At 32.3% G+C, this 27,382-nt stretch overlaps 1 protein-coding gene across 2 annotated transcripts in view; it reads left to right on the forward strand.

The window, feature by feature from the left end:
• Nucleotides 1-21,467, forward strand: part of LOC114332241 (poly [ADP-ribose] polymerase) — a 99,105-nt gene extending 77,638 nt beyond the window's left edge. For both annotated transcript variants that reach the window (XM_028281998.2, XM_028281999.2), the window contains 4 exons: nt 6,947-7,187; nt 15,705-15,961; nt 17,161-17,336; nt 18,828-21,467. In XM_028281998.2, coding sequence (XP_028137799.2) covers nt 6,947-7,187; nt 15,705-15,961; nt 17,161-17,336; nt 18,828-18,900 — 747 coding nt within the window. In that variant the 3' untranslated portion in view covers nt 18,901-21,467. The remainder of the gene's footprint in view (nt 1-6,946; nt 7,188-15,704; nt 15,962-17,160; nt 17,337-18,827) is intronic.
• The last annotated feature ends 5,915 nt before the right edge of the window (nt 21,468-27,382 follow it).

Genomic DNA, 27,382 nt, shown 5'->3' on the forward strand with positions numbered 1-27,382 from the left:
TTAGCTAATGCAATAAATGCAGATATATTGTCCTCAGTACATACGGCTAAATATTTTTCTATTATTTTAGACTGCACACCAGATGTTAGTCACGTAGAGCAAATGACAATTATTATTCGATTTGTTGAACTACCAAAGTCATCTCTGGCATCCTCAACAGAAGTATCTAGTTATCATCAAGTACTTGTAAAAGAACACTTTTTGGGATTTGTGCCTCTCACTGAAAGTACCAGTGGTGAGTATATGACGGAAGTAGTTTTAGAAAAGTTAAAAGAGATTTCTTTGCCTGTAGAGAATATTCGTGGGCAAGGTTATGACAACGGAAGCAACATGAGAGGAAAAGAAAGTGGAGTTCAAAAGAGAATTTTAGATGTCAACCCACGTGCATTTTATGTTCCATGCTGCTCACACACTTTGAACCTTGTTGTGAACGATGCAGCTTCGTGCTGTGTAGAGGTTACTACTTTTTTCGATGTGGTTCAACGAACATATGTGTTTTTTTCGGCATCAACTCGACGATGGGATGTTTTGCGCCGTCATGTTCCAGCTTTGACATTAAAACCCTTAAGTGATACAAGATGGTCCAGTCGAATTGATGCACTAACGCCTCTGCGGTACCACTTGTCTCATGTGTGTGATGCTTTGGAGGAGATTTCTGAGGACACTTCTCTAAAAGGATCAAGTGGCAGTATTGCGAAGGTAGAAGCACTTGGATTACTTAAACACCTCTCAGACTTCAAGTTTATTGTTGCCCTTGTTACATGGCACAATATTTTATTTCAGGTAAACCTAACCAGTAAGATACTACAAGAAAAGGATTTGAGTCTCCAGAAAGCAGTTAGTCACCTGAAAAAAACCGAAGAGTTTTTGGTTACAGCCAGAAGTGATGTACAGTTTCAGAGAGTTCTGGTTGATGCTAAGGAAGTAGCAGAAGAAGTTGGAATAGAACCAATTTTTGAGAGGGAGAAGGTCCGAATAAGAAAAAAGAAGAAAATGTTTGATTATGAATCAACAGATGAATCAGCAAATGTTGCCAGTGACCCGTCAGAAAGTTTCAAGATTCAATTTTATTTTGCTCTTTTAGACACGGCTGCTAATGCGGTAAAAGAAAGATTTTCCCAGTTAAATACAGTATCTGGTGTCTTTGGATTTTTATACAACATTACTGATCTTAAAAACAAGACTACATCTGAGGTTAAGTCGATGTGCAACAACTTAGAAAAATCATTAGGAATTCAAAAAGATGGACGTTTAATTGAATCTGATATTGATGCTGTAGGACTGTGTTCTGAATTGAAAGCAATTTCTCATCATCTCATCGACTCTATATCAAGCCCTGAAGAAGTCCTAAACTACATTTACCAACACAACCTTGAGAATGGATTTCCTAACATATGTGTAGCACTTCGTATTTTGCTTACGATGCCACTTTCTGTAGCTAGTGCAGAACGGAGTTTTTCCAAACTTAAATTAATTAAAACCTATCTCCGCAGTACAATGTGCCAGGAGAGACTTGTAGGTCTGGCGACAATATCTATTGAAAGTGAGAGAGCAAGACAAGTAGACTTAAAAGTTCTCATTCAAGAATTTGCTAAGCAGAAAGCAAGAAAAGTGCCCTTAGGACTTTAGTTTTTAGCCAAGAAATACTGTTAATTTCTAATCTGTATTTAAAAGTGACTTTCAGTCCGAAGTTAATAGAACAGTAATCCAATAGCAAACAATATTGCAATATGTTAGTCAGTGTATTGTTTAAGACAGTGTTATAAAAGATTTGTAGACTAACTTTGAGTCTCCGTTTTTTATGATGAAAATTATATGTACAGAATTCAACTTTGACCCATTAAACCCATATGCCTTTGGTTAAAGTACGTCTTATGTAATTACATTTGCTTTTTATGAAATTAAAGTTTGTGTTATGTAAAATAGCAGTTATTTTATTTATATATCCCAGTCATTAATCAAAGGTTTATTAAATTAAATTAAATTATTAACATAACACAGAGTTGAAATACCGTGTCCCGGTAAAGTGCTAGTTGAACTTTTTCAACTGTAATGAGGGCGCAAAATTTGTTTTCGCCTAGGGCGCCGCAAACCCTAGGGCCGGCCCTGTATACACCCCTACTTTTTAAATTGTAAAAAATGCAGATTTCCGCATTATGGCGCAACTAATCTCGTTTAATTAAGAAAAATAAATATTTTTTTATATTTATGTGCATGAACTACATTTTTTTTAATTTTTCAAACCTTATAGCATCCAAAAATCCGAAAATTAACAAGTCGAAAATCACGAAAACCTTATTCTTCTATATTTCTGAAAGTGTAGTCACTGAATGTTTTCACCCACGATTTCTTTGAAACTTCATCGATTTTCATGAAAATTGTTGATTAGTTAGAGGATACTTCAAAAAACAAAAGTGATATGGCACCAAGTTGCGCTTTCTGCATTTTAGGGGTGAAATCCACCTTTTTTTTAATGATAAAAATTCAGATTTCAGCATTCTGGCTCAAGCAATCTCGTTTAATTAAGTAAAATAAATATTTTTTTACATTTATGTGCATGATTTATAATTTTTATTAATTTTTTAAACCTTATAGCAACCAAAAATCAGAAAATTAGCAAATCGAGAATCACGAAAAAAATTAATCTTTTATATTTCCAAAAAGGCAGTCACTGAAGGTTTTCACCCCTGATTTCGTTGAACCTCCATCAATTTTCATGAAAATTGGTAAGTAGTTAGAGGATACCTCAAGAAACAAAAATGATGTGGTACCAACTTGCGCTTTTATCCTGGGGGTGGATGTTACCCCTTCTCATGGGTGAACACTATTTTATTAAAAATAACCCCATAATTAGATAGAGGAGTAAATTCTAAGCAAACTTTCTTTTATCAAGTTTATAATTTTTTTATTTAAATAATATTTCATAATTTAATAAAATATTATTGGTACAGTAAAACCTGACAATAACGGCCACTAAAAATAGAAAACAATTGGCCGTTGTAGAAATGTGGCCGCTAATGCTAGGTTTCCTTTTCCACAAATACATAAAATATAATTGAAAATTTATTTATTTTAGTAATTAAAGCAAATCTAATTAAATATAATTCTACAAACAAACGGAACATACTAAAACTAAATTCAATTTACTACAATATAAAACAATATCTATACGAAAAAACAACTACAAGAAAAACAGAATTTTTGTTTGTTTTACATTTTTTTAGATAAAAAAACATACTAAAACTAATTTAATATAGGTAATACATAATATAAAACAACATACTATAGCTACTACGAAAAATACGCTTATCACTAAAGTATCGTCGTGCTTCCATGCTATATTCAACAAAACCAACTTGGTAGGGCCTTTAATTAGATATCGCAAATCACTTTGGCTGATTTTGTCTGCATATATATTATGTTTGAGGAATCCCTTTTTTTTGTGAGACTGGATATAGGACATTTCTCAAGTATGAATTCACATTCATGGTATATCGTTGCTATACAGGAATAATAATCTGTGCAATGTTATGGCACAGGCTACGTTAAATATGAAGTAAATGTGGAAGATATACACTGGTTATTCATTTCAATTTAATTTTATTGTTTTTTAATCGTTTACAATATTTAAAATAATTAAAGACATAAAGTTAGGGATTTCAAAAATAAATTCAGTTCTCACTGGCAGGGTGGGAAATAATAAAGTGCCATACAATAGCATTTCATTACAATGCTCATTACAGGCATTACAGGCTGCTCCGTTTGAGAAAACTCATACTCTCAAACTTTGAGAAAACACTCATTCAGTTTCGACCAACCCTGTATTAGCTAAAATTAAACGTTATGCTAGATTAATAATTTTTAACAATAATAGATTATATTAAAAGTCAGGGGGTGAATATTGCTATGAAATTTGAAAATAAAAACGTAATTATCTTTTAAACTACTTCGTATAACATCACAAAACCTGATATTTTAAGAAATAAAACATAGAGGAGAATCCAAAAATTTAAAAATATACAGGGTGTTCCATTAAACAAAAGATAATTTTGTTTCACCCTGTCAATATGGGTGGCCCTGTATATTTGGAAATGTATTTAAATTCTGATATTATCTATGCCCCAATCTCACCTAAATAAACTTTTTTCGTATCTCCTACAACAAACGACTAATTGGACTTCCCACAACCTGTATACATACAAAATCTCCGCTATAAAATTTTTTCAAAGAAAATGTTATTGGTTTTTTTAAAATAACTCTGTTAAATTTTGAAATATGAGATTTATCCAAAAACCATTACAAAGCTAAGTAAAAGTTCTATAACACTGTATTAAACATAATTTTCTAAATCCTTTATTTTTTTTAAATACAAGGTGAAAGGGCCCCGGTTACATGGTTCTCGCAGTAAAATTTAGGTTTTAAATGTTTCTATCTCGGTTATTTTTTGTCGTAAAAAAATATTAAAAAAAGAAAAAGCTTAAATAAAGTTAAAACTAAAATTTTGTTCTCTACCATTTTTTAAGTATATCGAGTATTTTTGGAGTTATTATCAAAAGAAAATGAAATTCACGAAAATTTGAAAAATTCTAATTTTTTTTAATCGTATTTTTTTTTTCAAAAATATGCATTCTAAACCGGTCAAAATTGTTGAAGTTATTACTCATGTTAAAATAAATAAAGTTTTAAATGGGTTACTATAGATTTTAATTTTTGTGGAAATGACGTATGTTTCATTTTTCATTCTTCCCTAAAAAATCTGAAAGGGTCCTCTTATTTCCATCATAACTTGCTTAATTTTGATGCTATCGACTTCTTATATAGCTTTTTGATAGTTACCTTTAAGTACTTTATTAAAATGTTTAATATCTATATTTAACAAAGTGCATCGTTTTCCTGTTATTTAAGCTTGAATACTAAGATTTGAGTATTCGCGGAAAAAAATATACATTCAATTACATATAACTCACTTTGTATTTGTAATATAGGATTTTTCGAATAAGGAGCTTATTTATTTTTATATTATCTTCGATTTTGGTAATAACAACTTTTTTGAAGAAACTTATGGTTTTTGAGTTATTTATGTAAAACTGCTTTAAAACATGGATTTTTTTCAGGAAAAATCAAAACTTTTGATCTTTAATAACTCAAAAACTATTGATTTATTGAAATAACTTTATATAACAAATTTTACTTATAATTTGTCCCTCTATCGATTAGTGGTATTATTTTTAATAAAATAATTTCCACCCCCGAGAAGGTGAAAACCTTCATTGACTCCACTATCTGACCAATTAGTTTTTTACCCACACTTTCACATAAAAAACAAGCTGTAGTAACCTTTTCTCGCATGATTTTTGGTCCTTTTAGCCCTATTTTTAGGTATTAAATTAAATAAACTACAACAATAGAACAGTGTTTTGAAACTTTTTATTTAAAATGACATAAAATAAAAAAAAATCTAAGTGAATCTATTTATTTATCTCACCTTAAGTCTTCTGATTTCTTGCTGTTTTTCCCTTTCCATGTCAATTATTACCAGATATTTGTATTTTTGGTCGTTAAAAGATTTTTTCCTTATGAACTTTTATTTATAATCAACTTTTTAAGAGCTTTAAGTAAATTGAATGAAATTTTTAAGCAAGCAAGGAGGAGCATCCAATGACCTCCGCCTTATAGGTTTATTTCACTGTTGTATTAAATCTTGTAGCCACGTTCGCTGGAGTCTTCTGATTATATTGGTCCATTCTTCTGATAGATATGTTCAATAAGTTCGTTGTCATGGTTTCTTGTTCGGCTTTCATAGTTGGTCGCTGCCAGCTGTATTTCATCTCTTAAGATCATTGTGAATTAGGCATTCCAATGAAACGTCAAACATGGCCGGGTGTGGGCAAAATTTAACCTTACATCTAGATTAATTTGTAAAGAAAATCTTGTTTGGTTGTTTTTTTATGTTAATTGTGTAGGGAAATCTGCGAAATTGTGATAACAAATTAAATATGAAGTGGTTTATCGCCTACAGAACTGAATTATCCCATATTAGTTACCAGTTTGTGTCAATAACTACTATGGGATAATTCAGTTATGTAGGCGATAAACTAGTTTATATTTATTTGCTATCACAATTTCGGTGCACAATTAACAATAAAAAACAAAACCAAACAGGATATTCTTTACAAAAACTGATGTAAACCCGATATTATTAAATTTTTGCCCACTGCCGGCCATATTATATCACGTGATTTGGAATGGTCAATTGTAAGATTACTGATATATAGTATTTTTACTACAAAAGCGATATTACGTAGGTCAAAATTTTTTACGTAAGAGAACTGTCAAAACATCTTCTCTTACGTCAAAAATTTTGACCTAGGTAATATCGCTTTTGTAGTAAAAATACTATACCAGGGTGCGCCAGTAATTGATCTAAAAGGGGTGACAGACACGCGAGTAAGTACGCGAACTTATGGCTCGACGACATTTTTCGCGCGTGTGTCACATTCTACATTTATTTTAAATTTAAATAATTCTACACAATTTATATATACAAGCACATAATATATAGTACAATATTTATTTCGCCAAAGCGATGACGGTCGCAAAATCAATCCTCTGCCCCATCCTAAAATAGGTTTTACGTTTATTTTAAATTCAAATACTTCTACACAAGTTATAATAATATATACATACACATAATATATACGTATAATACAAAATTTATTTCGCCCGAAGCGATGACGGTCGCGATGACGGTCGCGAATTCAATGTGCATATCGTCCCAATGCATATCGTCCCGTGCAATCCGCATCCAAAAAGTGCACAACGTCCCTAAAGAAGTTTTCACTTCAAAAATAAGTTAATAAGTTAGCATAAAAATTGTTTTATTAGTTAGACTCTAAGGTTCTCGAGAGAAGTAGTATCTATCGATTGATGCAAACTTACTTTTTAGCAAAAAATCGAAATGTTGGACAGCTTGTTGGAACTGGAAATCGCCTACAACGTAATGAACACATCAGGATCAGAACACACAGTCGACAGCTACTACAAGCAGCTCAATACAGAGATCGATGTTTTGGACAAAGCAAGCGAAGAATTCCAAATTATCGAAGAATATGTCAAGAACACTCATGCAGCTGACCATAATACTTACGAGTTGGTTATCGACCAGGTGTATACTGTCAAACGACAAGGTAAAAAACTTTTTCAGAATACACTAATTAATTATAAGTTCCATATAATGCTAGTTTAGGTCTAAAAAGTGGAAATAATGAAAGCTCTATTGATGATTATCGAATTGTTGAACCATATATCTTTGTTGTCCATCTTATCAAAAGTTTATGAACCAATTAAAAAAAACGAAATTAATCTACATTTTGAATCTAATAAAATATTCGCCATAAACCAGTATGGATTCCGGAAAAATAAAACATGAGCTATTGATTATTTCTCTAACATTTTGGAGGAATTTGAAAATATCTTGACATTCTTCTCTTGCATCCTTGTTAGATCTCACTAAAGCTTTTGCTTGTGTCACACATAGTGTTCTGCTAAGAAAACTTCCTATTATTATGATTTTCATAGTGATGCTATTCGACTAATTGATTCGTATCTGTCAAATCGTGATAAGTACCTATGTTCACTTCAGCCAGTGTGATTCTCAAAAACGGTCTCTGATATGGTGTCTCTCAAGGCTCGGTTTTGGCTCCAATATTATTACTCATTTATGTGGTGAGCTGGGGGACTTAACCACAGACATGTAAAAGGATAGACTTGGCTAGGGATATGCCACTCAATGCATCGGGGTGTAACGTCGACATAGGATTGAGTGGTCTAGCCATCTCTGTCAGTCACATGCGCGGCCTCGTTTGGTTAAAAGAGATAGATAGACCACCGATCGACTGTTTCGATGCTGTTTCCGCGTTACGTTTTTTTGGTGAGTACCTATGCCGAGTCTACGCTTAATATGTCAATGGACTGAACACACATTATACTTGGTTGTGTATTAAATAGTGAAAGCACAGATAAGTTTTATAATGAAGTAATTACTAACAAAATTTGTTTACCCATAAATTTAAACTGTATTAAACAGTTAACTGTATTTAACTGTAAAATTTAACATAGTATCAAAATGTCATTAGTGTCATAAAAGTGGAGTAAACTCACGGTTATTAGACTTTATTACGGTTGTCTTGTCCGGCGGTGGTGGGGAGACTTATATTTTTGACTTTACGTCACAAGAGTTTACATTCCCATATTTTTAAATGATTTTCGATCATTGAATGTGTGTTATTGTGTATATATGTGTATTATTTGTGTTATTATGAAATAATTAGACAAATAATACACATTTTATCTTATACCGGGTGGTGAATCGTAAAAAGGGCCATAGGAAACTCAATGTAAAATTCTGAATTGTTGAATTCCTGCTTCCCTAATTATTTTACATCAAAAGTCATGAGAGAATACTTGTAGTGAATTAAAATCTGTATTAAAATCAAAAGTTAAAATTGTTCTACGATTTAAATGCATTCCAAAATTTTGACAAATATGATACATTTGCCACAATAGGTATGCGTGTAAAAGTTAGGCCACACGTTACTATTTAACTGACAGTGCTCCACCATTGACTGAATAAAAAATCTTTATTATTAATACTTTCTCCGCAACTGAGGGTATCTTATCAACTGTATTGTTTTTAAACAATAGATGATAAAATAAAAATATTGACAGTTCAAAAATGTGAACATTATTGCATTGTGTGTGGCCTTAGTTTGGACTGAAAACTAAAATGTATTACATTTTTACAAAATTTTGGAATATGTTTAATTACGTAGACCAATTTTAACAGTTGTTTTCAATACAGCTTTCAATCCTCTACAAATAGTTTCTAATGTCTTTTGATGTAAAATAATTAGGGAAGCTGGAATTCAACAGTTTGGAATTTTACATTGAGTTAATGCAAAATTTTGACGCATGTCAAAATTCTCAGTGTGTTTTAATTGTATTCATTTTTTTCGAATCCTGAGAAAACTAATAAATATTTTTGAAAAATTTAAACTCAGAATGAAAGACTACATTATTACCGAGGGCCGAAAGTCCCTGAAAACTTCTATAATGTTTATTTTAATAAGTTTCAGGGTGAAAATTAAAGAGAAGTGTGATATTTAATTTCAAATATTTCATTCAATAGAAACTGCTTGTTTATTCTAAGGGGTTTCCGCCCTCGGTAATAATGTAATCTTTCATCCTGCGTTTAAATTTTTCTAAAATACTTGGTTTTCTCAGGATTCGAAAAAAATCATGTTACGATTTAAATGACAGTACACTCTCGTGACGTAATCGCACCCTTAATGTTCATTGGTTAGTCGATCTAGGCAATCGTAGTAATGTCTAAGAACCGTGGGTTGTGTATTTAATGGTGAAAGCACAGATAAGTTTTACAATTAAGTAATTACTAACAAAATTTGTTTATAGTATGGTATACTTAGACCCAAACCCAGACATCCAAAGTGAAAGTTATCCTCCAACACCAAATTGTTCTATATGGTCCACATAATGTTCAGAAAAAAGTCACACCATTTTGAGCGTCGGGTTTGGGGGGAGAGGGGGGAGAAACCTGCAAATTCGTAGTTTTTTAGGTTTTTCGTCAATATTTCTAAAACTAAGCGGTTTAGCATGAACAACCCTCCACACAAAATTGTTCTACATTAAATTTGAAATAAAAAAGGCCCTATGCATAACCCTTCTAAAATGAACGGTTCCAAAGTTACGGAGGTAGTATAGTATAATTGGTCCAAAAAAGGCCTAACCTAGACATCCAAAGTAAAAGTTTTCCTTCAACACCAAATTGTTCTATATGGTCCACATATTGTTCAGTAAAAAGTTACACCATTTTGAGCGTCCGGTTTGGGGGGGAGATGGGGGAGAAGTCGGTAAATTAGTAGTTTTTTTACGTTTTTCGTCAATATTTCTAAAATTATGCATTAGCGTAAGGAATGTTCTATATAAAAATGTTCTACATAAAATTTAAAACAAAAAAGGTTCTATACATAATTGTTATAAAATCAACGGTTCCAGAGTTACGGAGGGTGAAAAGTGGAGGTTTTCGATACTTTTTATATTTACCGATTTCTCCCCCCTCTCTCCCCCAAACCCGACGCTCAAAATGGTGTGACTTTTTTCTGAACATTATGTGGACCATATAGAACAATTTGGTGTTGGAGGATAACTTTCACTTTGGATGTCTGGGTTTTTGGTATAGTTATAGCATAAATATTGCCCAAAAAATATAAAAAGTATCGAAAACCTCGACTTTTCACCCTCCGTAACTCTGGAACCGTTGATTTTATGACAATTATGTATAAAACATTTTTTGTTTTAAATTTCCTGTAGAATATTTTTGTATATAACATTGTTTACGGTAAAGCATAGTTTTAGAAATATTGACGAAAAACTTTAAAAAAAATTCCAATTTGCCGGCTTCTCTCCCATCTCCCTCCCAAACCGGACGCTCAAAATGGTGTAACTTTTTACTGAACAATATGTGGACCGTATAGAACATTTTGGTGTTGGAGGAAAAGTTTTACTTTGAATGTTTGGGTTAGGCCTTTTTTGGACCAGTTATACTATACTACCTCCGTAACTTTGGAACCATTAATTTTAGAAAGATTATGCATAGGGCCTTTTTTATTTCAAATTTAATGTAGAACAATTTTGTATAGAAGGTTGTTCATGCTAAACCGCATAGTTTTAGAAATATTTGCGCGAAAAACTTAAAAAACTACGAATTTATCGATTTCTCCCCCCTCTCTCCCCCAAACCCGACGCTCTAAATTGTGTGACTTTTTTCTGGACATTGTTTGGACGATATAGAACAATTTGGTGTTGAAGGATAGCTTTCACCTTGGATGTCTGGGTTATGCCATCTTTTTGATCAACTATACTATACTATTACCCATAAATTTAACTTGTATTAAATAGTTAACTGTAAAATTTAACATAGTATCAAAATGTCATTAGTGTCATAAAAGTGGAGTAAACTAGCCTGAGGTTGGACCAATTACAAACAAGCATTACGAAGCGGTAAATTTGAATTACTCCTCCTGGTTTAAAATCAGAGCATAATACTTGTAAGCATTATAATCGTGACGGATGAGTTTTCAATAAAAAAAAATATAGTTAAATAAAAAAATTGTCTGACTATTATGGTCTTTACCAAAGCCATCAAAATAGATAAAAAAATAATTTCTTATTTTGCCTTAGTATACGCTTAAAATGAGGGAGTTGACCGTGTTTTTTGCTGATGACAGTACTTTCCATGTGAGTTGTCATCCTTCTGGATTTGATACTCTTGATTACCAAAATTTTGAAAGAAAAACTTATTGTTAATTGGTTTTTAACTAATTGTCTCCCTTTGAACAACACTAAATCATAAAGTGATAATTTTACTTTCAGAAATAACACTGATATTTGATACATTTTTGGAGGTACACTCTGGGGGTAGATGCAGGGTTAACCTGGAACTAACATAATTAATTTATCGAAAAAGTTTTTCCGGCAAATTTATATTAGAATTAAGGGAGAAGGCGCAAAATCTTGTTCCAATGCCATTTAAATGCATTCTTTTTTTTTTCGAATCATGAGGAAACTAATAAATATTTTTGAAAAATTTAAACGCAGAATAAAATACTATATTATTAGCGAGGGCCGAAAGTCCCTTGGAATAAACAAAATTTTTCTTTTGAATGAAATATTTGAAATTAAAAATCACACTAAATTTTCTCTTTTTTTTCACGCCTGTAACTTATTAAAATATACATTATAGAAGTTTTCAGGGACTTTCGGCCCTCGGTAATAGTGTAATCTTTCATTCTACGTTTAAATTTTTCAAAATGCTTACTAGTTTTCTCAGAATGCGAAAAAAATGAATGCATTTAAATAGCATTGGACCAAAATTTTGGCCCTACCCCTTTAACCCTAGAAGGACCAAGGAGGGTTAAAAAGTATTAGTCCTGCCGCCAGTGGGGGTACAACGGCCTCCTTAATTCAGATGGACTTACCCAAGTTTTTTTATGTATTTTGACCCGTAGAACACGAATTTTTTGGGTAACATTCGATCCGGATGTCGATAAGATTGTTATAAACAAAGAACTTGAGGAATCACATAACAGCGATTTTTCGCAAAAGAAAACATTGTTTTGTATTTTTTGGGTCATTCTAAGTAAAAAATGTTTTTACAAGTTTTTTCGTAGGATGCATAGTTTTCGACATAAACGCGATTGAACCTTCAAAAAATCGAAAAATTGCAATTTTTGAACCCGAATAACTTTTGATTGAAAAATAAAATAGCAATTCTGCTTACCGCATTTTAAAGTTTAAGTCAAATTCTATCAGTTTTGATTACTTCCATTGCTAAAAATTAATTTTTGAAGTTATACTTCTTTACGGGCGTAATGACGGTGAAATTTTATATGGTAAAACCTATCGACTGGGCGCATGCGCATTATAACTTTGTTCTGATTGGATGTTCAAATGACATGACAAAAATTATCCAATATGGCAGCTGTGGCACAGCTGTGGGACTGTGGTTTGGTTATAATGTATGCTTGTTGCGTTTTAAAATTTGTAGGAAGAGAAACAACAAACAAAAAGTTAGTTAATGGTTATACTGCCTTTTTAAATAGTTTTAATATTATATTTTTGGACTTTACATAGATTTACATAGAAGAGATTATTGTTGCATGCCAATGTGAAAGCTCATCAAACTGTGACTAGTATTAGTATGAGTGCCGCAGATCTCGCTTATTCAAAGCTAAAGAATCTTTCACTGGTAAGTGTTTTATAAATAGTTGATCAAATTTTGTTATGATATTTGAACATAGCCACTTTGCACGACGCAAGTGATTGCGAAATTTATTAGTCGTTATACGGGCTCCGATACCTACCTTGAACCTACCAAAATACATAAGTAGTATGTAATACTTTTATTTACATAATTTGATTACCATCAAAATTTCTATCAATATTCACCTAATATATTGTTTTCTTACTTTATGTTTTGTTGTATTTTTTCAATTCTAAATCATTTCAATTCAAAATCAAAATAATTTGATTTACATAAGTTAAAAATGTCAAAAGGTTAATCTGTTTAGTTAGACGATCTTCGCACATAATGACAAGCTGTCTCTGTGGCGAAGTTTTAATACGAGTGAATCCCAATACAACGCAAATACCAGCCGCGTGGTAAGTTGATTCGAATCCCAATAGAAACTTTTATTTTTTATTTTTTTTATACATTTTATGATTGTAAGTATATTTATTATATAATTTTATTTTCAGAAAATACGTATTTAGTTAAAAAATTTTCCGACAATTAATGTTCAGAAATCATTTGTGGCATTTTTAATGTGTTTGTGTGTGTTTTATTTTTTTATTATTTTAATTTTTGGCACTGTTTTAATAAAAATGTTTGAGAAGTAGTAAGTATAAATTAATTTAATATTTAAATAAAATATAAATAAAAAGTATATTAATTTCGTTTATAATCATATAATCATATAATAGAAGTATAACTTCTTACGTGCGTACAAAGTACACACACATTCTTTTTTTTTATTGTTAAACAATGCTATAAACACATAGTGATTGAATGATATTTTCAATGCATTTCCCATTTGAAATCGAACGAGTAGGCGCGCATACAGACAATATCTACGTAGATTACGTACATTAAAACGCATGCATTGGGCACGGGAAACACTATGTGTTTATGGCTTTGTTTAACAAATAAAAACTTAATTTTTAGCAATGCAAATAATCAAAACCGATAGAATTTGACTTGAACTTTCAAATGCAGTAAGCAGAATTGCTATTTTATTTCTTAATCAAAAGTTATTCGGGTTCAAAAATTGCACTCGATTGTTTGAAAGTTCAACCGCGTTTATCTCCAAAACTATGCATCCTACGAAAAAACTTGTCAGAGCATTTTTTGCTGAGAATCACCCAAAAAATACAAAAAAAATGTTTTGTTTTGCGGAAAATCGCTGTTATGTAATTCCTCAAGTTCTTTGTTTATAACAAACTTATCGACATCCGGATCAACTGTTACCCAAAAAATTCGTGTTCTACGGGTCAAAATACATAAAAAAACTTGGGTAAGTCCATCTGAATTAAGGAGGCCGTTGTACTCCCCTTTGCGATAGGACTATATCCACAACATTGCATTACATCCGATTTTCTAAATACCTTTGTTCCTAAAAATCTCAAATAATTAGTAGTTGTCGGCGTACTACTGCCCTATTAGATGGCATAATTAGCATTTCTATAATTTAATTCATTTCCTCATACTTTTATAAGAACTTGACAGTGGACTATAAATAATCCCCTTGAGCACCTTCAACACCATCCCAAAATGGAAAGGGACGATATCATTCATGTGTCAAATTAGTAAAATCTAAAAGAAAAAGGCCAATAAGTGGGCAAAACAACCATAGTTTGTTCAAAATGCAAGTACCTATGTATGCGGTAAGCACAGAAGTAAGTCAAAAATTTTTCTATATCCTACGATGATACCAATTCCACTGAAGCCGAAGACTCCGGGTAAATTATAAATTCGTATCTTTTAACTGTTCCATTAACGTCTAGGAATAATATAAAAGTGTTATTTTTAAATTAGTTTAAATAAAGAAGCAAGTTTTTGATTAATTTATGTGTGGACATTTATTGACCCTCCTTAATGCAAGTAAATAAAAGCAATAATAAAATAGTAAATGTCACAATATGTATACCTTTTGAGTGTGTTGTCTACAAAGTAGAGACATCACAAGAAATGTTATACAACAAATATCAATACCAAAAATAGCAAGAAATAAAAAGCAGATTCCAGGTGGATGTTTAGTCACCGAACCTAGGAGTCATCTATTACGAGGTGAAAGTCTTCTTCTTCTTCTTTAGTTTAAAATTGAAGTACAATAGAAGTACATTGTATAATTTACTTCTTCTTCTTCTTTAGTTAACTGGCAATTTTGGTTGGTGTGGGACAAACATAACAAGATAAAAAAATTCACGCTAGGGGAAACTGCCTATTAATACACAATCTTCTTTTTCTTCTTTGGTTTAGTAGAAATTTTGAGTTGACATGGGACAAATACAACAACTAACCTTTTTTCAACTACATTAAATTTTTTTCTCTCAGGGGCAACTGCCGACTACTACACAATCTTATTTTTCTACTTCTTTTTTAGTTTACTGGCAATTTTGAGTTAGCATGGGACAAATACAACAAAGACACAAACTTTTTGCTCTCGTGGGCAACTGCCGACCATTACACAATCTTATTCTTCTACTTCTTTTTTAGTTTACTGGCAATTTTGAGTTGGCATGGGACAAATACAACAAAGACACAAACTTTTTTCTCTCAAGGGCAACTGCCGACCATAAAAGTGAAAGTCAATCTGACTTTAACGCATTATTTTATCCCCGACATTCTATTGTTCTCTGGGGATTAACACGCGTCTTTGTCCTTTCCAGTTCCAGGTCAGAGAATCGATCACTCGCCAGTGATCAGAGTGTGAGGGGTGATGTTGGTGCGCTGATTGGTCAGTGAATCGCAGCGCCAGACGACATTATCCACCCCATTGTTCTTAATTGACACTCAGTTTATATGTACGTATTTTTAATTAAACAAATAAATTATCAAATCTTTTTAGGAGAAGAAGAGCGCCACGAACCATTCCGCAAGCTCCCGAACAGAAAACTGCTGTGGCACGGATCCAGAGTTACCAATTTTGCAGGTATTCTATCTCAAGGTCTTCGCATTGCCCCACCAGAAGCGCCTGTTACCGGTTACATGTTCGGCAAAGGTATCTACTTCGCTGATATGGTCTCCAAGTCTGCCAATTATTGTTGCACCAACGTCAACAGTCCGTTGGGTTTGATGCTGCTCTGCGATGTAGCTCTAGGAAATGTAAGTATTGAAATATTAAAAATAAATGTAGGTATCGTTTTCGTGATTTGGAACGATATTCTGTTCAAAGAATTCGTTCCCACCAGGCGCGGACCTAGAAATTCATAATAGGGGGGGACCAGACTTACCGCAAATATTATATTACAGCCATATAACTCACACTTACTCTAAGGATAAAATTCACTCATCCCAGATACCTATGGTGTCAAAAGGATTGAGCTCTGGTGAGACTCTTTCCGTGTTATCAAGCCGTAAGTGACTTGCTACGTCGGAGTATCTTCCAAAAAATTTTTTGCGCATTTGAATATTGAGAGTAGCACAGCTTTATTATTCCACATTTAGTGATACGGCTCACACTCCTTCAAAGGGGAAAGTTCATTCATCCCAGATATACAATGCTGAGGCACAGTGCATATACAATGCTAAAGGCTGTTTCCAAATTCGCGCTTGCACACCACGTAAATTTCCTGACATATTAGTTCCGCCGTCGTAACCTTGCCCACAAAGATTTGAAATATCTAGCCCTAGTCTCTGCGATCTCGTATTATAATGCTTGACAATGTCTCTCCAGTTAAATCCTGCATCACTACTAATCATAAAAATCTTCGTCTCTTTGTCAATATATCGCACACATACTGTTAATTGTTAATTGGAGCTGATGTCAGTTTTCATATACCAAAATAGAAAAATATTTGCTTCGCTTAACCCTAGAATGCTACCTGGGCTACGTACACTTGTACCCCAAACGTGTTTAAAAGTTACACCAATCTGCAGGAGTGGGGGCTGCAGTCATGAGAACCTCGGTAGTTTCATCTTTCGCGTCGCGACGGCAGTTTACATGTGATATTGATAACGCACTGTGCATTTTTAGTTCTTGAGATATTTGAGGGCCGGGGTATACGTGTACGCCAGCTTAGTAGAATAATATATTTTTTTGTTCTGACATGTAAGTTCAATTTGATTGTTGATATTTGTTTCAGAGTTGTGACTGCATAGCTTCACTGATGATGCATGAGGATGCTGAAATAGCAATATAGAGATGGTGGTCCAACTCTGAATCAAATATAAACAAAAACTGCCTTTATCATATTTACTGCAGTTTCCGACATCTGACGTTAACATAGGTACGTCTGTACGTCTGTAATATAATTTTCTATTCTCTACACAACAATTTGGTTAATTGAAATCATTCTTTGTAGATGCACGAAAGACTGCAAGCCGATTACATTAAAAAGTTGCCAAAAGGGAAGCACAGTTGCAAAGGTGTAGGCATGACACATCCAGATCCTTCTGTGGTGAAGAAGATTGGTGATATTGAAGTGCCTGTTGGAAAAGGAGTTTCCAGCGATGCCAAGTCCAGTTTGTTGTATAACGAGTATCCTTTTTTCGAATATAACTTAAAATGTGGATGGATAGGTAGATTTAGTAGTTTTTTGGGGGTTTTTAGGGTTATTATCACGATTAGATTATATGATTTAAAATGATAACACAGACATTGGTGTTCAAAATAGTTGTTATGAACGGCAGTTTCGGATAATTTGAATGCTGGAATATTTCGGACATGTGATAAGATAGTCAAAGAAGTATAAACTTCTACCGATAATAATGAAGGGCAAGAGCGCCAAATGCTTTTTTGATTAGTACCAACTCTTTTTGGACCTTTACCATTTTGCCGACATACAGAAATGCGCCAGATAGTCTTCGTCATGTCAAGTATTAACCAAGCGCCAAAAATGTTAGGGAAGCCGCGAGAAACTGCCGAAAAGCGTCAAAATCATTGAATAGTGACGAAAAAACACGGGAAAGTCTTTAAGTCGTTGAGAAATAGACCAGAAAACGTCAAAAGAGTCGAATACGTTCTAAAGAAACCAAAAAAGCGTTGTGAAGTGCTGTAAAAGAGATATGAAAGCGCCAAAGGCATTGGAAGACATGGACAAAATGACAGAAGCTACCAGAAGACACCAAAAAAGCGTAGTAAATAGTTGAAAAAGGGACAAGAAAGGGCCAGAAGAAGGGAAAAAAGCGTCTAAAATATCTCGAAAGCATCGATAAAAGCTACGAGAACACGCCAAAAGATTTTAAAAAGCATTGAGAAAGCATAAAATGGGTTGAAAAAAGCGCCCAAAAGTCGTTAAAAGAATTGGAAAAGCAACGAGAAAACGTCAACAGTCGAAAATAGTTCTAAAGGCGCCAAAAAAGCGTCGTAGAAAGTTATAAAATAGAAAATAAAGCGCAAAAAGCGAAGGAAAAAAGTCTTTAAAATAAACAGAACGACAAAAGCTACGATGAAACACCCAAAAAATCGAAAAGCGTCAAAATGCGTCGTTCTAAAAGAGAAAGCGTAAACTGCGTCGAAAAAAGACAAGAAAGCTTCAAAAGAATTGAAAAGGCCGACAAGAAAGCATGTCAGTGAGTATCAAAAAAGCTTTGAAAGTATTAATTGGATGAGCGGCAAGAAAAGGTGAAGAGGATATAACAAGCTTCAAAAATGTTAAAAAAAAGATTATAATGTTAAATTATTGGAAAAATTACTAATAGATGTCAAAAATGTAAACATGTCGATATAGCAACAAAAGAGTCAAACGATTCAAAGAACGAAAAAAAGGAATGTTGTCTTTTCTAAAGCAAAAGTTTTGGGAAAACACGGGAAAGTCACAAAATAATGGAATGAGCGTCAAAACCGAGAAGTGTTGAAAAACTCTCAAAGAGCTTTCGAAAATGCTGAAGATGCATTGGGAAATGGTAAAAAAGCACCAATACCATAAGAAATGACACTAGGGCGCCATTAGATGAATATGATTGTTTTTTATCAGTAATTGTCTAGATATTCTAAATAATTTGTATATTTTCCTTAACACCTTTTCAGATATATCGTTTATGATGTGGCTCAAGTCAACATAAAATATTTACTGAAGATGCACTTTGAATATAGGTTCTAAGTGGCTTAGTAGTTTTAGTTTTGTTATTCACTGTTTAACTGTTAGTTGTAAGTGCTAAAATTTAAGTGTTTGTTTTCTATAAGAATTATAATTTATACACTTTTTGGTACTTTGGGCATAAAAATTGTCCTTTCAGTGCTCTCTTAGTAATATTTTGGTAAAGTCAGAAAAGAGTAGGAACAATTTTTGTGGGAGGTCACCTTTGTATCAAAGGTTGTTGTAAAAAGCCTGTGACAGCTGTTACCATCATTTCATATTTGGCTTTTTCAATCACCGATCAAATTGTTGCTTTTTTCAGATCACTAACTGTTTTTGGGATCTTTACTTCTCGATATAACTTTGTTATTCCCAAATTTTTTATAAATATTTAAGTGTGGCGCCCTTTGTAATCACAAATCTTCTGAGTATTAAAATCTTCGTTTTACTGGATCCTGATCTATTTGCCATAACTATGATCATTAGTTTTCTCTCCGACACTTTCTTACAAAATAATTCTCTCATTTGAGTTTTAGTTCCTGTCTAGTACCATCATATATGTACTATAAAAAATTCGATTTCTTCTGCATTATATCACCTGTTAGTAGAACAGTGAACTTTACGCTTTCTCCATGCTTTTCCAAAGCTTTATAGGCGTTTTTTAATGTTTTTAACGCGCACTCAGTATTTTTCCAATGCCATGCTACCGATGCTTTCCAACGCTTTTGGCGCTTGTAAAAGCGTCGAAAACGTATCAAAACCACTGAAAAGTAGACGAAAAGGTATCATAAATTTCTCAAAAAGTGTTTCAAGATTGTAGACACGTCTGAAATGCTTCCTAATATTATAAAATCGTCTAGAAAGCGCCAAAGGCGTGGAAAAAGATGTCTAGAGATATAGCATACTCCTCCGAAGTATATAAATGATAAACATGTATGTACAGAATTTACAGAAGACGCGTCAGGATCGTTAAAAATGTCAAAAATGCTTCAAAAAGATGGAAAATTGTCGAGAAATCGTCAACAGCACTAAGAAAGCGTTGAAAGGTCGTCAAAATTGTAAGAGAAATGTCGAGAAATGATCTCCATCGAAATAAACTTACGTAAATAAACGAAACATTTGCGGACATACGTTTGTAAAGCCAACTGTCATTATTTTTTTCATGCAGAATTACCCCTTAAAGTTTGTCGTACTTATTTAGAAACACTGTGTATCGATGAAGAACATGTCTAGTTGTTAACGTATCTAACTTTTTTATTATTCAACATAAACAAATGAATCAAAAAACAGAATGTTAAGAAAACCTGAGGCTATAGTTGGCTTTTAATTTTAGTATTTTATAAATGCTAGAATATTCCACAGGGGGATGCAAACTTTGAGAAAAAAAACACAATTTGATTGGTACACCCGCTATACAATGAAGAGTTCCCTGTTTTGCAACAATAATATTACAATGGTATTGCTAAAGAATCAGACTATAACATGTTCGAAAAATCAGTTAAATCGGGCAACAGGTTTAGGAAATATGACACATCAAAAATGGCCAAATTTTTAAGTGGGCCGATTTCTATGCTCATAAGTTTATATAAAACAGAAATAATATGTCTTTACATAATTCGCAGAAAAAGCGTCAGGATCGTTGAAAAATAGTTAAAAGTGTCATACAAGCATTTAAAGATTGTATAGCAAATGTAAAAAAAAACGTTAGAAATGTTTCAGAGTACTACAACATCGGAAGAAACGTCGAAGAAGTACCGAAGTCGCGGGAAAAAAAGTTGGCAGATATATCTTATATGGAAAGGTACAAAACATAAACATGTCTACAGAATTGACAGACAAAACGCCAGAATCATTGATCGGATTGTTAAAATCATCAAAATACTTCAAAAATTTGGAAAATCATCGAAACGTCGTCAACAGCGCCAAGAAAGTTTTGAAAGGCCGTCAAAATAGTGGAAAAACTGCCTGAAAATGTATTCTCGATTGAAATGTATAAAACAGAAATATTTCTGTAGTTGTAACAGATGTTAATGAAAATTTATGGTTTGATACGTGTGGAGCGTTTTATAAGTCATTTCTTCCTTTCAATCGTATTTAGTAGAGTGTATAAATAATAATTCATTTCATTATTTAGTTACGTTAGGTTAAGTTTATCAAGTATTTTTTCATGTTCAAAAGTTACCAATATTCCAAACTAATATACCATAACGTTAAAAATTATTGTAATAATCAAAAACTATTATTTATCACAGTTTTGTGTTACATCACAAAGTGAGTTGAATAATTGACAATATTTCGCTTTTTACAATTCATAGAATAGAGTTAACTTGATATTGCAGATATTTTTTACATTTTGAGTCTCTTACTTTTCGGTTTAATATTTTTTTAATTAGTTTATTCCATTATACTCGTGATGTTTATTATTAATGTTATAATGTCTTTTTGAAAAACTGTTGATAATTATTATAAGACCACACTATAATCGGTGGGCTATATAGTTTGTTTTTATTGATGTTTGTTTGCCCTCAATTGCAGGTATTTTCTATTTGTTTTTGCCAATAAACAGTTTCAATAAAATTATATTATTCTGCTATGTTTCGTTTTAACTTTTATGACTTAAATATACGGAAAATGCTAGGACGGTTCTATAATACGAGGCTAATAAAAAAATGGGTGAAAATTTTAGAAATTTTTAAAATTCCTAGATTTTCGTTAGAAAAGCCTTGGAAAAAATCGAAAAAGCGCCAAATGCGATGGGAATGTATTAAAAATGCAAGAGAACTCGCCAATAACCTTAAAAAGAGTTCAAAACTACGGACATGCTTCAAAAGCAGTTGTAAAGTATCAGAAACATTTTAGGGAATATCGAAATATGACCGGAAAGGTTGGAAAACCCAACAAAAGCGTTGGAAGATCATCGAAAAGGTATCAAAATCATCGCAAATGTTAAGAAATCATCAAAATGATCGGAAATGCTTCAAAAGCGTTGTGAATCCTTTAAAAGCAAACAAATATGCTACATGGCACTCGTTAACGAGCGTGCTAGGTTCATTAGAAAATCCTTCAAAACAGGCCAAAACATTGGAAACTGTTTAAAGTGATGAGGACGCATAACAACCGTGTCTATACAGCGTGTCCCGAAGATATTGCTCATAAATTATACCACACATTCTGGGGTCAAAAATAGTTCGGTTGAACCTAACTTACCTTAGTATAAATGTGCTCATAAAAAAAGTTACAACCCTTTGAAGTTACAAAATGAAAATCGATTTTTTTCAATATATCGAAAACTATTCAAGATTTTTTTATTGAAAATGGACATGTATCATTCTTAGGGCAGGAACATCTTAAAACAAAATTATAGTAAAATTTGTCCACCCCATTAAATTTTATGGGGCTTTTGTTCCTTTAAACCCCCAAACTTTTGTGTACCTTTCAATTAATTCATTATTGTGGTACCATTAGTTAAACACAACGTTTTTAAAACTTTTTTGCCTCTTAGTATTTTTTCGATAAGCCAGTTTTTATCGAGATACCGCTTCTTTTTATATATTTACATAAACATTTTATGGGGGTTTCGTTCCTTTAAACCTCCCAAATGTTTGTGTATATTCCAATTAAACTATTATTGTGGTACAATTAGTTAAATACAGTGTTTTTAAAACTTTTTTGCCTCAGTCTTTTTTTGATGTCACCTTTTATCGAGATGTGGCTTCTTTTTCAAAATATACCTAAAAATGTAAGTTATAAATAAATTTTCAGATTATTAACAGGTGTCTATAATCATACTTAACCATATACAAATATGTGGTGGATTCGACAAATATTCAAAATATCTCGATAAACACTGGCTTATCAAAAAAGTACTAAGAGGCAAAAAAGTTTTAAAAACATTGTGTTTAACTAATGGTGCTACAATAATAATTTAATTGGAACGTACACAAAAGTTTGGGGGGTTAAGGGAACAAAACCCCCATAAAATTTTTATGGGGTGCACAAATTTCACTTTAATTTTTTTTAAGATGCTGCTGCCATAAAAATGCCACATGTCCATTTTCAATAAAAAATCTCTGAGAGTTTTCGAGATATGAAAAAAAATCGATTTTCATTTTGTAACTTCAAAGGGCTGTAACTTTTTTGTGTGCACTATTGTATACAGGTAAGTGAGGTTCAATCAACCTATTTTTGACCCCAGAATCTGTGGTATAATTTATGACCAATATTTTAGAGACACCCTGTATAATCGCCGAAAAATCTTTAAGGAAATTGAAGTGCTCAAAAGCGTCGGAAAAGTATCAAAATCATTGAAAAATGGCGCGAATAAAATGTCAACGCTTTTTCTACAATCAAAATTATTTTCGATGAAAAAACTGATTAGAATTGTCAAACGATATGGAACATCATCTAAAATTGGGCCGGGCGACCGCCCGGGGCGCCCAGTTTTGAGGGGCCCTAAATTTTGAGGGACGCCGATATAAAAATAAAATATCTTTTTACATTCATTATTTTCTTAGATTTTATATATTACGTACACATGGCCTACTTTGCCCAGCAAATTTCAGTTTTATTTAAATATTTCTTTTCTTAGCACATATAAATAATTACAAAAATTATTTTGAGAACTCTCGAAATTTTAACCGAGAATGTTCTTATCATTTTTTATAAAAATCTGTAACACAGCCGAGAAAAAAAAATAAATACAAGGTGGGTAAAGTTGACCCGGAAAAGTTCAACATTGCCCACCTATTTTAAATTCACTGTAGGGCAAAATTAAAACGTAATAGGACTACTTTGCCCATGGCATACGTTTTAATTTGTCTACTATTCCCACGATATACGTTTTTAAATTTATTTTTTAATAAAAACTAGAACAAAAAGCTCTATTTTTCAGAGTTTTCTTTAATTTCGGAGAAACTTTTATTAAAAAATTGGAAAAAAAATTATTACACTTTTATTATAAAAATAAACAAAAAGTATTACACTTTTATTAAAAAAAACACGACAAACTATAACTGAAAAAAACTTAAATTTTCTTTAAAAGAAAAATATCCTCTTTTACTTTTGGAAGGTTCCTTTAATATTTTTATAATGTCTTCAAAATTGACGTCCGATATGTCTAATATGTTTGGATAAAAAAAACCATTTATATTTTTTCTTAAAAATTTTACGGTGCAGTATGTATTGTCGTCGTTTATTACTACTATAATTCCGATGAAATGTTTAACGGTTTTTTTTTGTAAGAAATTGGACCACCACAAAAGTACCAATTTTTAGATTATTTCCATCTACTTCGATATTTTCATCAGACTCGATATTTTCAACCATTTCATCCTGCTCTTCTTGATGTAATTCATCTGCCTCCCCACCAATATCATCGTCACTCTTAGTCATCTCCATTTCTTCTGCTAAATTTTCGTTGTCACTCGTCTCCATCTCTATTTCTTCTTCTAAATCCTCGTTCCCACTTCCCTCCTGATTCTGACCAATTTCTTCAAATTGAACTGATTGACCGGGTTCAGTATTAAGCAACTTTTATTTTTGTTTTTTAATGGTATTCCCCCTTTCTTTTTTTGTTGTAAAAAAAATTAATAATGCATTATCAATTTCAGAACTTATTTTTTTGGCAAATCTCTCATTTGGCATCTTTTTTAGCACTTCATGTGGTCCAAAGGGACAAATTCTAGTTGCACGAAATGAACTTTGAAGATTTTTTTGAAAATTTGGTTCAATCACGTCTATTAGTTTAGTTAGCAATTGAGGAAAGATGGTTTTTTCAACTGAATTTAAGTTAAGTTGACTAGTTTTTAAATCAGTAAGGATCTTTTTCCAGGCTCTTTTTAAAGCCGGAAAAATCCAACATCAAGTGGTTGTGTAAGCCCTGTAGAATTAGGTGGCAAAAATACAAACCTCATATTTGCCCTTTGACAAGCCCTTATTATCTCAATATTCAAATGTGAGGACAAGCTGTCCCCAATCAAAACCTTTGTGTTGTTATCCCGTTTTGACCAAGGTAAAACAACTTTAAAAAACCAGTTTTGGAAAGTTGATGCATCAAGGAGCACCATATTCTGCACTTGCAACATCCACTAAATGACGTTCTTCTATTTTAGTGAGTGTAAGGGGATGGCCAATGGAGGAAACATGCGTTCGTTTAATTTTATTCAGAATAGTTCGGCGTGGCACCTTAAAACGTTCTTCTACCTGACAGGAACTTAAACCTCCTCTCACTGCTTCCACAGCTCGTTCAAGCATGGTTTCAGAGTAGTTTACATACTGCCTTGCTCCCAATTTTTTTCTGCTTTTTCTTGGCATTTTGATTGGTCCTTGAACGAAAAAAAAAAAACAATTAGGTAAATACTGACATGCTGTTTTACGTAAAAATTAATACTTTGTGGCGTAAACTCAAAAGCACGCTTCCGTTTCCTTTTAAATGCCTCTAAAACATTTTATATAAAAAAATAAAAAGTAAAAATTAAAGACAAATGAAAGGACAACATTGCCCACTTGGATTTTATTTTATAAAGAAGAAACATGTAATCCCTGATAAACGTTTCATCTCAAATTCAGTTAAAACAATACTAAATAAGACGTATAAACAAATATTTAGTTAATATTCCTACTGGTGTATACCCAGCAGTGCTTAGCTTTTACCCTAAAAAAACTACAAACACGTGTTCAAATTTCTTACCTTACTACAAGCATTACACTTCACTCACACAGGTTAGATTACACTGTCTTGATTTATGCATGTTTCTTAGTGCGCGCGTAAACGTCTGTGGTACTTTGTTATGTTGCCAAGTATTTTTTTTACAAATATTATAACTCTTACAGTGGGCAAAGTTGAACCCACTGGGCAAAGTAGGCCATGTGGTAACATTTTTCCTTAAACACTGATTTAATTAAATTGTAATATCTATAAGAAAAGTATTTTTATCTATAGTTAGAATTTATAACTCAAAAAAAAGATTAACAGACTAAAATTCACTAATAAAAATAACGTAACCTAAGAATTGTTATGGCTTTTACCACTCTTTACTGCAGACAAATGCTTTTGAGGATCTATTAAAAGTGTTCATATTTTAAACAGGACATTTGTCACGTATCGCTTAGGTATGTTAACAATCTACTTACAAAATGAAAGGAAGATCAAGTTTTTAAATAATTATTATCAACAAATTTAAGAATGTAGTAAGCGATACGTACTATATGTATGTATATAGCCCAGTAAATGAACGTGAAATACAGCGATACTGCGATACCGTGTAATTTTCATGGTCATGACAGATTTGCTTGAAATTTGGATTTAGGTTAAGCTTACCTTCCACTTCAAAGTTGGACTTATGCCGTTGGTTGTTTTTACTTGAGAGGTGGAAATCACCTCTTCTCGGGGGTGAAAAACATACGTTTAAAGTAAGTCCGGAAATGGATAAATAGGCTGATTTCAAACAACTTTTGTTCTATTATAAAGTTTTTTTAATTAAGCCAATACTTTCCGAGTTATTTTTGAGTGAAAATGTTTATTTTTTTACAAAAAAACCCACGTTTTCAGGTGATTTTTTACAAATAACTCAAAAAGTAACTATTTTATGGAAAAACATATTCTTAGCAGAACGGTAGCTTATAAAAAACGAAAATGATATATTCATAAGTCTATAGATCTAGTAAAAGTTAAGTTATAGCTCATGAAAAATATGTTCTTATTCGTCAAATTCCAAGTTGAGTATTTCAATGTGGGATATCCAAAAAATGAAGCACTTTTCGGGGAAAACTCATTAAAACTTTTTTAAAGTGTTAAAAAAGCGTTATTGTTATTTTGTTATAAAAGTTTCTACCATCAAAACTAAGCGAGTTACGCTCCAAATAAAGTTGCTACCTTTTTTTTGCAAAAAGGAAAATCTCCTCCTTTTAAACTCCCCAAATAGAAATTAATAGTTTCATTACCTTTACATGAACAAATTCTTCAAATAATATCAAATCAAATTACTTATTGCAGTAAAACTATACCAAATAAGCAAATTATTGCCATCTTCTGTTCCTGAAGATATTTTGGAACGTACCCGTAAAGCAAAATATTGTAGCATTATTTTAGATTCTACTAGTGATAGTATTCATAAGGAACAACTTTAATAATTATTAACGTTACGTTTAGTCGATATTAATGACATCGACATAAAAATCAGGGAGCATTTTATTGACTACCAAGAAGTTAAAGCATCAACAAGCTACTCATCATATTATGAGATAGATAATGAAACAATTAATGAATGATTTTCAATTGAATTCAAATTATTGTAGAGGCAAAGGATATGACAATGGCTGTAACATGAAGGGAACCACAAGGTGTATAAGCTCTTGTTTAAAAAGAATTTCTCTTTCTATATCATGTGGCTATCAATCCGACAATTTCGTCATTGGGGATGCAGCCATATCTTGCACACAATTAACATCTTTTTTGGTATTGAAAAAACGTTTATACACATGTTTTTCTGTTTGTTGACATTTTTGC

This window comes from Diabrotica virgifera, chromosome 9 (assembly GCF_917563875.1).
Source record: "Diabrotica virgifera virgifera chromosome 9, PGI_DIABVI_V3a".
NCBI classification, from domain to species: domain Eukaryota; kingdom Metazoa; phylum Arthropoda; class Insecta; order Coleoptera; family Chrysomelidae; genus Diabrotica; species Diabrotica virgifera.